Raw genomic sequence first — 13,290 nt, 5'->3', positions numbered from 1 at the left:
AGTGCCAGAGACTTACGTTCCTAGCCTAAGAGATTAGTTGTCTAGGATGTTTGTTGACGTGAACTAACTTGTTTTTCATGCCATGCTTGATCATGTTTCTCTAGCGAGAGCTAGTTTTAGAAGTGGTTGAGTTTGAGTAGCTTCTGTCAAGAGATTGGATTAGCTAAGAAGTGATGTTCATTGTTTAGGGATAGTTTGCTTGTGGCATGTTAAACACTCTGTAGACTAGAATACTCCACCGACATCAATTACTCCCATCCTTAGGACCTCTTTCTTTCTGATTTTTATTGCATTCATGAGACTGTTTCGTTTCTTGCTGTTTCGTTAATGCTTAGACTCGTTTCTGTTTTCATTCATTTTTGGTTCTTGTCATGCATTTTCGTTTCTAGTTCTATGACTCATTTCCGTTTTGCATTCTGATCATTCTAGGATTGTTAGACAAACACTCTTTTCGAATTGGCTTGACTTGTGATTGCTTGATTGCATCTTGATTGCTAGCAATATTCCATTTGGATTGACACCTTAAGTACTACAACACATAAGATTAATTGAACCTACTAGGACATACAAAAAGCCTAGTATCAGTATAACCGACGATATCAACCACAAAACATTAAAAATAATCTGATTGAATGTTACTCACACAATGAGGTCGAGTATGTCCAGGCTGCCTGCATTTTGAACAAGCGTATGACTTTTGTGTCTTCCGCCGCTAGGTCCCCTTTTTACGTGACAGTTCTAGGCATGTAAGCCAACGAGACTTCTTTTGCCTACCAGACTTCCGCTTCGGTATTGGAGGTATACATCAGATATCTGGCCCAATCAGAGCGTGCTCGACATTGGGCATAATGATAGCCGCGCACAACGCATAGACATAATCTTTTCTATAGTAAGCTTCTACCACGGTAGACATATGCCATCCAGCGGACTTGGCAGCCTTAATTGCATGTGAACATGATATTTTCTCAACACCAAACACCCCGCATGAACAAGATTTTGCTTCTAAGTCAACCAAACAGTCACGTTGCCCACCACGAACGTGGAAACGCCAACCATCAATGCATTCGACCGTCATCATATCTGCGTAATGCTCCCTTACGGCCAATAAGTATTCAACACCCCGGCTAAAAGTGGTTGTTAGACTTAGTGCATCCTCTTGTCTTTTCCAATAAACTCAATGAGATATGTGATGGGATAACCTTTGGCTTTCTTTAGCATGGAGTTGAAAGATTCCGCAATGTTGCTAGTCTTGATGTTGTATCTATCTCCTGGACAGTAAACTCGAGACCATAAAGTTGGATCTGCCTCATTCAAGTACGCCGCAAGAGCCGGATTTACGTTAGTGAGCGAAGCCATGTAGCGGTTGTAATCATCATGCGTATGCGCATATGCTGCCCCTTTCACCAAGTACATCAGTTGCTTCCCATTGAAATTAGAAATTATGTTTGTTGAAGATGGTAATAACATATCCCTCAGATAACATTGCGACATGCTTTAGCTCTTGAACTGTGCCTATCCGAAACTACTACCAAAGGATATTCATCCGAGATACACTCACTTAATTTGGTGAAAAACCAATCCCATGAAGCATCACACTCCGAGTCGACAATTCCAAAAGCCAACGGAAATATCTGAAAGTTACCATCATGTGCGCAAGCGATTAACAATACACCTTCATACTTGCTAGTTAGATGGGTCCCATCAACCACAATAACTCGCCTAACGTAGTGAAAACCACAGATTGAAGCATCAAAATATATGAAAAGGTACTTAAACCTATGATCATCATCAACAACAAGGTCAACGACACTTCCCGAGTTTGACTGCTCTATTTTCCGAAGACAATAAGGCAACTTTTCATATCCGTCTTCTGCGCTTCCTCTCACATATTCTTGTGCATATTGTAAAGCCTTGTACGAAGTGGTGTAATCCAAAGTCATGCCAAACATTGTCCTCATTGAATCTTCGATATGTTGTGGGACAACACCATCTACTATTCCTACCCGGTCGATGAAAAGCCTCCCAATATATTTTGAGGTGCAACGCTTACAGTTAGCTACGCGGTCCACAATAGAACATGTATGCACGTTCAGATATTTGGTGACCCAAAAAGTGTTTGGATCATTCTTCACAGTGGCTACGACCCTCCATGTGCATCCTGGCACAGAGCATATTGCCACCAACCGAGACTTTGTGGACTTCTTAATTTTGAAAGAGAATATTAACATAATCGCGGTCAAACGCACCTCAGTTATGACGTCAGCTTTGCATGCAAAGCATTGACCTACTTTCAGTTGGTCTATCCAAGGATTATTTAATTGTCCATGAATACCACCAAAAAACGGTTTCCCTTCTTCAGCATCTAATCCCAGGTCATCTCCATCTTCATCTTTAAATTTCCTGTACTCATTGTAATCGAAATCCATGTCATCAACATCTTTCGGCTTCTCATATGTATGATCAGTTTCATGACATTCTTCTGCACATTCATCTGCACACTCTTCGGCACCTGGATCTACATCGTTACCAAATTCATCTGTTGGCTCTCCATCGTCAACAGAACGAGAGTTGTTTAACATAACTGGATGTCCATCCATGCACTGCGTAGAGTCGCAAAGGCGAACAACATTCCTACTACTAAAATCTATCAAGTTCTGAACTGATCTATCATTTGTGACATAGACAGGAGGGGTATCTTGGGGCAATTGCTGAAGCATCATCTCTGTTAAGGGATAAGATAACTGAACCATCTCTGTTTCTTTGTCAATCAGATAATCTTCTACAGCCATGTCAACAAGCTCAGCGTATGTACAACCGTGTCGCAAAAAAAACATTCTCCCACCTTTGCGTCCATCCATGTCGAAATGCCAAGACCCATTTCTCGTCAGCCATACTCCGAAAACAACAGGTATTTGCGCCATTTACCTGAAAGAGTAAGCAACAAGCAGTAAGTTAAATACCCTAACCTAAACCCTAAACCCTAAACCCTAAACCCTAATAATCTAAGAAAAGCAAAAACATGATTGATCGAAAGTATAATATATTATCATCGTAAAAATATACATAGACAAGTACATAACCGATATAACACGTACGCACTAAAAAATCAAAAAAATTCTTTATAAATTTCAAATTAAAGACTATTTCAATTGTACAGACTTTACAGATAACTCCAACAGTTTGACTTCCTAAATAAGTCTAATTTAATAACCTAACTGCCTATGAAAACCAAAAACTTGATTTCTCCATATGTATAATACATAATCATGTCAAAAACATACAGAAGCAAATACATACCATATATCAAAGAATACAACAAGAAAAACTTTAAAATTATTCACTAATTTGCAATAAATTGGTTTCCAAATTTGGAGGACTTCATGTTGATGTCAACATTGTAGACATAAAACAGCCTCTATTACGAGACTTCCTTTTAAGTCTATTTTGTGTGGTCTATTTTTGCAATTACAATTTAATAAAGCAGACACCGTATGAAGTCTACTATGATAGTTGACTTCTTTTGTTGTCTTCCTTTGTTAATTTTTTGGTCAATTTTGCAATTCAAAACATATAAAAGAGTAGACTTCTTTGAAAGTTTCAAAAAGTTAACTTCAACTACAGTCTACACTGGTTATTTTTGCAATTGACCACACCATTGACTTTGTAGTAGACTTCATACTAACAAGTAGACTTCATATATCCGTTAACTAGAAAAATTAAACTTCCTTTGTGGTTAGTTTTGCAATTGACCAAGTTTGACTTTCGCCAATTAGACTACTTACGAAGTCTCCAGTAAGGTTGACTTCGTTTGCAGTCTGCCCTAGTCATTTTTTGGGTTGACCAATATTTTAATTTTTAACTAGTAGACTTCTTTTGCAGTCAACTAGTTAATTTTATATAAATAATATTACTGTCAATACTTTTATATTTTGGTCGACTTCAAAAATAACCACTATAGAAGTCTACTACCTATTATCATGCGAAAACTTCGTCTGACAATCTTAACTAAAAAGTCAATAATTTGGTCAATTGCAAAAATACACCTTAGTAGACTGCAAACGAAGTATCCGTTAGAAATATTATAATGCAGTCTAAACCATATTTTTTTGTTTTCAAATGAAATTAAGGAGACTGACATTTTAGTCGACGGGCTCAAAACTCGATAAATTTTAAATTGCAAAAATGACCACATAGTAGACTTTACATGATATTATGACGGTTGGACTAACAAATGAAGTCTAATTTCGACAAAACACAAGGAAAATCACGAAATCTACAAGAAAATAACCTTACGGTGGTTGTTCGCAATGTCAAACACCGACAACGTCGTCTTAAGTCACCACGGAAGAAACCCAGCGCCAACTTAATCACTATCCAAGAATCATGATATATAACAAGATAAATGGACTAGAAAATTTTCTTGGATTAAAATGGAGAGGAGATGGAAGAAAATGAAGTTCTCATAGCATTGAGTGTTATTTAAGCTTACAAATTAAGGTTGTTGAAGCTTTAAGAGCTTCAAATTTGGTTGTTCATGGTTGTTGGAAAATTGATGGCAGTGGTACAACGGTAAATATAAAAAGAAGATGACGATATGAATATCATAAACATTTTCGCAAGAAATTCAAATAAATCAGAAATAATGGCAATTTTGTGAATACAATGAATGGACAAGGATTTAATAGAGAGAAAGTGGCAAATGTTGGAGAGAGAAAAATAGGGGTCTAATATTGCAATTGACTCAAGTTAGGGGCCTAATTTTGCAAGTCTCCCTTTTTAATTTTTAATTTTTGTTTTTTTAATAAAAAAATAAAACTTAGAAAAATGGCAAAAAGATCCAGATTTGAATCTCAAAAGAGTAATCCTAAGTCTGAGAATGAATATGGTGCTTTTATGCAATTCAAATAGGCGAGAAAAACTTGTCGAAAATTATTTTAAGGACAAATTTCATTAAAAGTAAGAGAGGTCAACTTTTGTGAGAGTGAACGTGAGCCATCTTGACTACTCCTTTAATATATTAGACTAGATTAAAACCCGTGCTATTCATTTTATTTATATTGTAATTTTTATATAAAATATAATTTATGTGACTGCTTTTTTAAAAAATTTGGATAAAATATTATGCAATAAAATCACATGCTAAATATGATGGCTTGAAAAAAACACCTATTTTGTAAGTTTTATATTGTTAATGATTCTAGATAAGTACACGTGCTATAACACTAGTTAAATTTTATTTTATACAAAATTTTGTATATTTTATATTTTCAAATAAAATTTTAATATGTTATATTAGTTTATATATTTGAAGTTATTTCAACAATGTATATTCTACATCATGACATGTTACTTTAAATATTCAACAATGTATATTCTACAACAAAATATTATAAGACATAATTTTGTAAATTTAAATTTTAAATATTTAAATTTTGGCATGTTACTTTAAATTTAAATATTTAAATTTTGACCTGTTACTCAGTAAAATTTTTCATTCAATAGATATTATTTTTAAAGAATAATATTACTAAAGCTTGAATATTTTATAGATTGAACAATTTATTGTTTTTAAAAATTCAACTTATGGTATATCCGGAAATAAAACTATTTTTTAATTATAATAAATAATATGATAATTTATTTGTTTCACAAAATAGACTCATATATAAAAATGAGAGGTAAAGTATAATGATAATTAACAAATTAATATGTTAAGTTAGATATCAAAAGATTTTATTTGATGAATAATTTAATAAAGAAAATTAATATGGTAAGTTAGATAATATGATTCTTTAGAATATTATCTTTAAGATTTTCGGTATAATCTATTTTTAATCAATTAATCTATTATTAATGTATAACCTATTTGTAACCAACTTATTAAAATTATATAGTCTACAAAACAATCATGTGTACTTTCCTTTTATTATTATAAAGGGGATTTGCAAAAATATCAACAAAATTACCGTATACTGTACTTGTAAAATATGTTAAAGAAAGATGATCTGTTTAAACCGGTTCTATACTCTCTATTTATAACTTTTGTTATTTCTTTTATAACGACAAATCAAACATTGGAGTACTTGGAAGAGCTTTATCCACATTTTGATTTATTTATAAAATTGTATTGGATGACATTTAGAAATCCAACATGTGCTTTTTGAATTTTGAATACCAAAATTTATCGGGTTTTGAAATCCAACAATAAATCACTAAACATATCAAATCCAATTTTAACTAGGGTTTAGATATAATTAAATAATTGTAAGTGATTTCAACAATAAATTTTAAAAACCAATGATTGTCAACTTAATTTTTGGCTTTGCTTTGAATTAATAATTGACCCTACGTAGTTGCAATACGTTTAAAGAAGTAAGGAACAACGTGTCTCAAAACTCGGAACTTGACATTTTCGGGTTTTCAGACCTATCCAGTTATGTCTTTTTTTTTTTTTTTTTTTTTTTTTTTTTTTTTTTTTTTTTTTTTTTTTTTTTTTTTTTTTTTTTTTTTTTTTTTTNTTTTTTTTTTTTTTTTTTTTTTTTTTTTTGTTTTTTTGTTCACCACATATCCAGTTATGTCTATATAGCTTTTTGTCGGGTGATAATGTACATATAATTATTCGGTTTCTGATGGATGGATGCTGATGAAAAAATTGAAATTTAGAGAAATTTGGATAAAATTGGCTATCTTTTAATAAATGATGAAACTTTTATTCGTTCAGTAACATGGTTTTACTTTGAATTAAGAATTGATACTAGGTAGTTTCTATTAATACCTGTCACAAAATGACAAAGGGGGTCCAACGTAACATGACTAAGTCACGGACCAACTTTGCATCAACTACGGAACAAAACGTGTTTCACAACCCTCACGACTTTTACGGGAACATCCAATGTTTCACGGACCTATCCAGTCCTCATAGTCTGGTGAATATTTAGATTTTTGAAAGAAAAATGATTAATGAGAAAACAGTATGGAAACCTTCTTCTAGATAATATCTGTTGGAACTGAATTTTCAGAAACAAGTTTTAGAAAATTGCAGGTTTTGGGACAATGACTTTCCGGCAACTTTCCGGCCAAATTTCGGCCAAATGGCTGATCGGAATTGTCGGGTCGATAGTTCAATGGAAAGCTGGTAACGAGTACTACAAGATGGTATATTCATACATCCAAAACGGAGTTGATTTGAATGAGAAGTAAGAGTGTGAAGTAAGCTACTTGGGATGGTTTGGAAAATATCCCACATCGGAAATATGACTGATATTTCACTCACATATATATAGTTTCACACTTTTCTAGTTTCAAAAGTGTGTAGATGGAAGTGGGAAGATTCCCACACGCGAACCGAACCGAACCAGGCTGGGCGAGCACGGACGCGGGCCAGGCTGGGCGTGGACGTAGGCCGTGGGCTTTTGAGTTTTTTGGAAAGCTTTAGACCCATTTAATTTTTTGGAAAGACTTAGTGTGAACTCCAAGCAACTTAGGCAGCACTCCGAGAATATTCACTGAATATTTTCTTGAGACCTCCCTCCTTCCACTATATATAGAGGCACAACCTCTCATTATTTTTCACACACAAAAACACAAACACTCCTTCCTCTGAAGATCTCTCTCCCTCTCCCTTGCTTAGTCTAAGTAAGTTCTTAGTTTAGTAGTCTCGAGAGTATAACGTAGATATGTTCGTTTGAGTTCTATTACTGGTGTGCTAGTTGTATCCTGGGATTCATAAATCGTGATTGTCCGAAAGCACTTACGGCCGATTTATTGAATTAAGGAAAGAGATATCATATCTTGCCTCTGTGATTTATTTTATGCTTTATATTATGTTGTTGTAATTTTTTTCTGATTTCGTTAATTTAAATATAATTCGCATATTTTCTCAATTCGATTTTTGCGCTCCTAACAGTCTTAATTCAATAAATCCGCTTACTGCTTATCGCTTTAAACGGATTGAGATTTTTTCGAATTTTTTATTTTAAAAACGATTTTAAAATCTTCTGAAAAACTGTTTCTGCTTTCATCTTTCGGTGCTTACGCGGAAAGTTTTTTGAAGAACGCTTTTACTTTAATTCTTTCTTCTCTACTCTTTCTGGTTTCCACGAACGATCTTAATTGAGTGAGTTTGTGAAACAAGTTTCTGCGAACGCTTGTTAAGTGAGTTTGCAAAACTAATTCAGTGTAATTTAATTACTTGAATTGTTTGATTAATATATTAATCAGATCTGTTTATTGTGAAACAGAAAAATGTCTGGAGACAACACCAACAACGTTGACGGTGCTAGGGTTCCTGCAACCCCTGTTGAAACTCCTGCAGAGTTGGCTTTACGTCTTGCTAAAGAACTTGAAAACACGAAGCTTACCGATTCGGGTATGGAAACCGTGCGCTGAAATCTGTTTGGTAATGGATCAAACCACATGGGGATACCACCTTCGGCTTCCCAAGGGATGATGCCAGATAAGTTCGATGGCAAAGCTGGGTTCAAAACGTGGCAAAACAAGATGCGCTACTACTTGGCCAGCATGAACATGGAAAGGTACCTCACAGAGGATCCACCAACGCTTCCACAAGGTGACACTGACGTGTATGTGGTTGGAAGTATGGATAGTTGGGCTCAAGGAGACTATTGTTGCAAAGGTCAGATTCTGAACCGTTTGGTCAATGATCTGTATGACCTCTACAGTATGTACAAGACTTCAAAAGCATTGTGGCTAGCTTTGGAGACCAAGTACAAGACTGATGAGTCTGGGATGCAGAAATTCTCAACAACGAAGTTCCTGAACTTCGAGATGGTGGATTCCAAACCAATTATGGAACAAGTGGAGGCTCTTCAACGCATCTTTCAGGAGATCGATTTGGAAGGGATGTCGATCTGCAATGTCTTCAAAACGAATTGCTTGGTCGAGAAGCTACCACCAGGCTGGTCGAATTTCAAGCATTACCTTAACTTCAAGCGTAAGGCAATGTCTCTTGATGATCTCATCCATCGGTTGAGAGTTGAGGACGACAATCGTGGAGCTCATTCAGATGCTCAAAACCAGGGGCATGATGTTCATGTAGCTGAGCATAAGGCCTAACAATATCCAAACCAAGAAGTTTCTAGGGCGCACTGTTGTATCGTTCTAGAACTGATTAGGAATTGATAAGAAGAAAAAACATGACAATGATGAGCTAAGAAAAAACATGATTTTCGGTATCTGAATATAAAGAAAGAAGATACTACAATACCATGACAAAAACTAAGTCATGTTTAGTTGGTGAAATCGGTATTTCAAGGTGTTCTTTCGTCAGGTCTCTAGTTGTTAAGCTTTGGTAGATAACTTTGAATGTCCCAAATACTTTAGACATTTCATTAGAAAAGCAAACCATTGTGTTGAAAACCCGAATCGATTTTGACTTAATTGGTTAAAGTAACTAACTTACACCAGGGATCTTGACATAACCACTATGGGCATAGTGATTAAATTGATCAGATTTGGATATACTATAAGAGACTTTGCGAGGTCATGAACTAGATTGATTCCTGAAAAGAGAATCAGGTTGAACGTTTTTCTCATGCTACTGAAGCCTTGAAGAGATTGGTTGACGTATTCAGGTATAGTTTCCTCATCTCATCAACATGATCGAGTTTTAATATTGAGTTTTCTAGAATTCCGTGTATAGTTAAAAAGTGAGAATAAGTAGCCTCTAGCTAGCATTTTACATGATGACGCTTGTGTTTTTGTTTATCACTTAAGTTCTTGATCACTTTTAATATTGATTCAAAGAGAGCATATCAATGAAAAGGTCTCATTCATGGATGCGGAGATGGGTAATATCCTAACCAAGAACTTTCTTTAGGAATCACTACAGTGTCACCCTTGAAGTACTGTTTAGGAAATGAAGAAAACAAATTACATGAGGCTAATGAACAATGTTGTTCAAGATTTTCGTTGTTTAAGAAAGAGAGGCACCATGCATGACGAGAACCAAGTTGTACAAGCTGGTGAACCAGTCTTTAAAAGTGGGGTTCCTCTAAAAGAGAGGTAACTCGTTGTTAAGCTTAGGCAGATACTTGAGAGTGTTCCAAATACTTTTGACATTTCCTGAGAAACAGATCACAATGCTTTCTTGATTTTTTTTTCTTTCATGTTTAAAATAGTTAAAAAGCACTAGTCGAGTAGCCTCTAACTTATACGAGATTGATATTAATTTGGATAAAGTTGACCATCTTTTGATAAATGATGACGCATTTATTTTTTATTTGAATAATACATATAGATGATGATGTTTTACATTGATATAGAGACCTTATTTTAGGATAGATGAGGCCTTTTTTATTCATGTGTTCAAGATGGAAATGTCTACATTGCCTCGTGGTCAGAAGATAACGTAGAGTCGTTCTGGAGGTAAGGCACAACGTATTTTAAAAGCTCTTCTTCCGTTATTTCGATGTGTCCGCCAGGGACACTAAGAAACTTCACTTTTCCAGCATCATCCAAAGTTTTCAGACCAATCCAGTCTTCAGTGTATAGCTTTGTCTGCAGAAAGAATATAGAGTTAGTTTGTTAGTTAGAAACTAGTGGTAAAGAAATTGAACTCGGGAGATGATCCGGTTCAACCTTTTGATGAGGCAAAACAGGCGAGAAAGCTCCATCCGGGTAATATCCAAACCAAGAAGTTTCTCTTGGAATCAACACTGTATCCTTTTGGAACTGTTTAGGAAACGGAAAAAAAAAAAATAGTGACAATGTTGTTCAAGATTTGTGGTGGATCATTGGTCTCAAGAAGAGAGTCAGTACCATGATGAGAACCAAGTTTTTCAAGCTAGTGAAACGTTCTTTAAAAGTAGAGTTCTTCTCGGCAGGTCTCTCGTTGTTGAGCTTTGGCAAATACTTGGAGTGTTCCAAATACTCTGTTATTTTCTGTAAACCATATAACATATTATCGATTAAGTATTTCATATAATTGAAAATGATTTGAGGATTAGAAAGAGAAGGGTATTGAGTTTACAGTAGGGACTTTGACAAAACCACTTGGACCAGCATGATCCTGCAGAGTCATTATTAATTGATCATGGTTGAAGGTTTAAGTCTTGATTAGAGAAGATGAATTAGGGAAGGTTTACTTGAACGAGGTCGTTGTAGACAAATGGAAACAGTGCCTTGAGGACCGAGCAAAATGATTCCTGTAAACAGAGAAACCTCATTGTTGTTGTTATTGTGGTTGTAAATGTGATTAAGACACTCAGAAAAGTAGAAAATGTACAAAGAGAACTCACAGTACAGTTGGGGACTACAGCCACGCCAGCGTGAGGACCTCCTAAAGATACATAGTTGAAGACTGGAGGAGCATTGTCGCAGAACTCGATTAGGCCTCTAGCGACCATGTTTCCTTGAGACTCTGCAACAATGTTGTAACCTTCACTCAGCTCTGGCATCTGTCTGATTTTCTCACAAGCTATACTCGCTTGTTGCCTAAGAGGCATTAATAAGGAATCTACCTGTCCATTTCCTATTTCCCTATGAGATGACACATAGAGACAAACAGCGGTAAACCATTTTGCAATATTAGGATGAAACAATAAGAAGAAGAAGTTGAGTCAGTTACACGCAAGATCCAGGGTAGCCGGAGAGGTTGCGAAGGGACTTTGTTAAGTTGCTCACTTTGTTGTCGGAGCATGCACCTAAAAACCCTGTTTCATTAATAAAACCCATTAGTTTACTTCCTGAAAAAGAGAGGAGCAAGAATTAAGGATTGTTATACTCACCGTGAAACACAACGAATGGAACAGAAAGTGAAACTGGAATGGAGAAGCAGAAGAGAGTCAAGGTCACGAGGAGAACACATCGTTGGAGACTCTTCTCCATTGCCGTTCGCGGAAGAGTACCGTTGATTCTTTCTTAAATAAACACACACAATAAGTTTACGTTTGTTACAGGGTCTGTCTTATGTTACTTGTTTTGATGGAAGAGAACCATGTATGAAATATATTTACTGAATTAAAATTCTTCACAGGAAATAAGAGTATGATATATGAAGATATAATACCTTTGTACAAGGAGTAACTGAGCGATACTAGAGAAGTTTGTATTACTAAATTCTCTTTTGCACAAGTTGTGAGTTGTACGAATTAGTTTCGATCCTTTATATAGACCAAAACTGAATTATTTGTACCTGTAGGCTCTACGCAAATTAAAACATTTGGCTCCATACATTTTACTACTTTCCAAAACGTTTTTTTCATGTGTTTTGGTTCGTTTATGTTTTTGGACTTTTACAATAATTTGATATCTTTTGCATAAAAATCTATAGAAGTATGCTGTACTTGTTAATATTCCCAAAAAGGATTAATTGTTTAAACGGATTCTATACTATCAATGGTATAGTCCACGATCGTTATTATCTTTTTGTTTTATGAATTTAAAACATTTTATATGGTTTCTTCTCAAGTGCCGTAAAAACTTATAATTTTATGTTTCAAAATTTTTCATAAATATTTTAAGATATATTTTTAATATATTGGTAATATTATAAACATTAAAAAGCGAATATTTATGGATCGAATAATGAATCGCGTAGTAGAATGGATATTAAAAAATGAGTACTTGATACTCCAGCTTTACCCACAGTAATAAAATTATAATACCGTTTACTTGACAGGATTAAACACCCTTAAATAATCTGTGAGAAATATTTTGATTACTTTAGAATATATATATATATATATATAGCAAAATTATTTTAGCATTTTCAAACAAATATGAGCTGTGTTTGATTATTACGATTGACTACGTCATATATTTTTCAGCTGATAATGATAATGTTCATGTTTATCTTTGACATTGGTTGTGATATTCTACATATACACTAAAATATTGACAAAACACCCTAAATGAATGGCTAACTCAATTTTGTGGTAATATTATATAAAAAAAGTTTGACCTAAAAGGGTTTTTACCTAAAAAGATTTATTATTTTACCGAATAAATGTTTTATCAGGGTTGTTTGAAGTAATTTAATTTACTAAGTACATATACCTTCATAAACCATAAGTAAATTTTGATTAAAGTCCAGTCTATTTTATTGTATTAGAACAAGAAATAGTATATGTCAACTAAAATGGGTTCAAATGATAAAAACAGTATACTCAAAATATTTTCCAAAAAAAAGGAGAACATAAATTTTAGATAAAATTACGGAATCAAAAATATAGCTAGATAAATTCAAGTTTCAAACTTTTACTAATTTGGGTGAGGGTTGACTATACGACATGTAATGAGCCACTTTGTTTTTTTTTTTTTTTTTTTAAT

The 13,290-nt window shown here is 34.3% G+C and overlaps 2 protein-coding genes across 3 annotated transcripts; one reads left to right on the top strand and one right to left on the bottom strand.

The window, feature by feature from the left end:
• LOC104727963 lies at positions 8,245–9,075 on the top strand. The gene is made up of 2 exons (XM_010447014.1): positions 8,245–8,368; positions 8,444–9,075. Exons 1-2 carry the CDS (start codon positions 8,245–8,247, stop codon positions 9,073–9,075), a joined length of 756 nt encoding a protein of 251 aa, XP_010445316.1.
• Positions 10,226–12,082, bottom strand: LOC104723350 (palmitoyl-protein thioesterase 3-like). Of its 2 annotated transcripts, none has more exons than XM_010441697.1 (9): positions 12,029–12,082; positions 11,748–11,879; positions 11,588–11,672; positions 11,259–11,499; positions 11,106–11,165; positions 10,991–11,029; positions 10,780–10,902; positions 10,600–10,692; positions 10,226–10,518 (listed from the first exon to the last, which is right to left on the bottom strand). In XM_010441697.1, the coding sequence occupies exons 2-9, from the start codon at positions 11,845–11,847 to the stop codon at positions 10,342–10,344; spliced, it is 918 nt and encodes a 305-aa protein (XP_010439999.1). In that variant the 5' UTR covers positions 11,848–11,879; positions 12,029–12,082; the 3' UTR covers positions 10,226–10,341. The 2 variants fall into 2 exon arrangements, with proteins under 2 accessions (XP_010439999.1, XP_019087962.1); XM_019232417.1 differs by having other exon boundaries at positions 11,748–11,875; positions 12,029–12,078.

Source organism: Camelina sativa, chromosome 11 (genome assembly GCF_000633955.1).
Source record: "Camelina sativa cultivar DH55 chromosome 11, Cs, whole genome shotgun sequence".
In the NCBI taxonomy this organism is placed as follows: domain Eukaryota; kingdom Viridiplantae; phylum Streptophyta; class Magnoliopsida; order Brassicales; family Brassicaceae; genus Camelina; species Camelina sativa.
The sequence above is the reverse complement of the archived record's forward strand: the minus strand, read 5'-3'. Positions and strand labels throughout refer to the sequence as shown.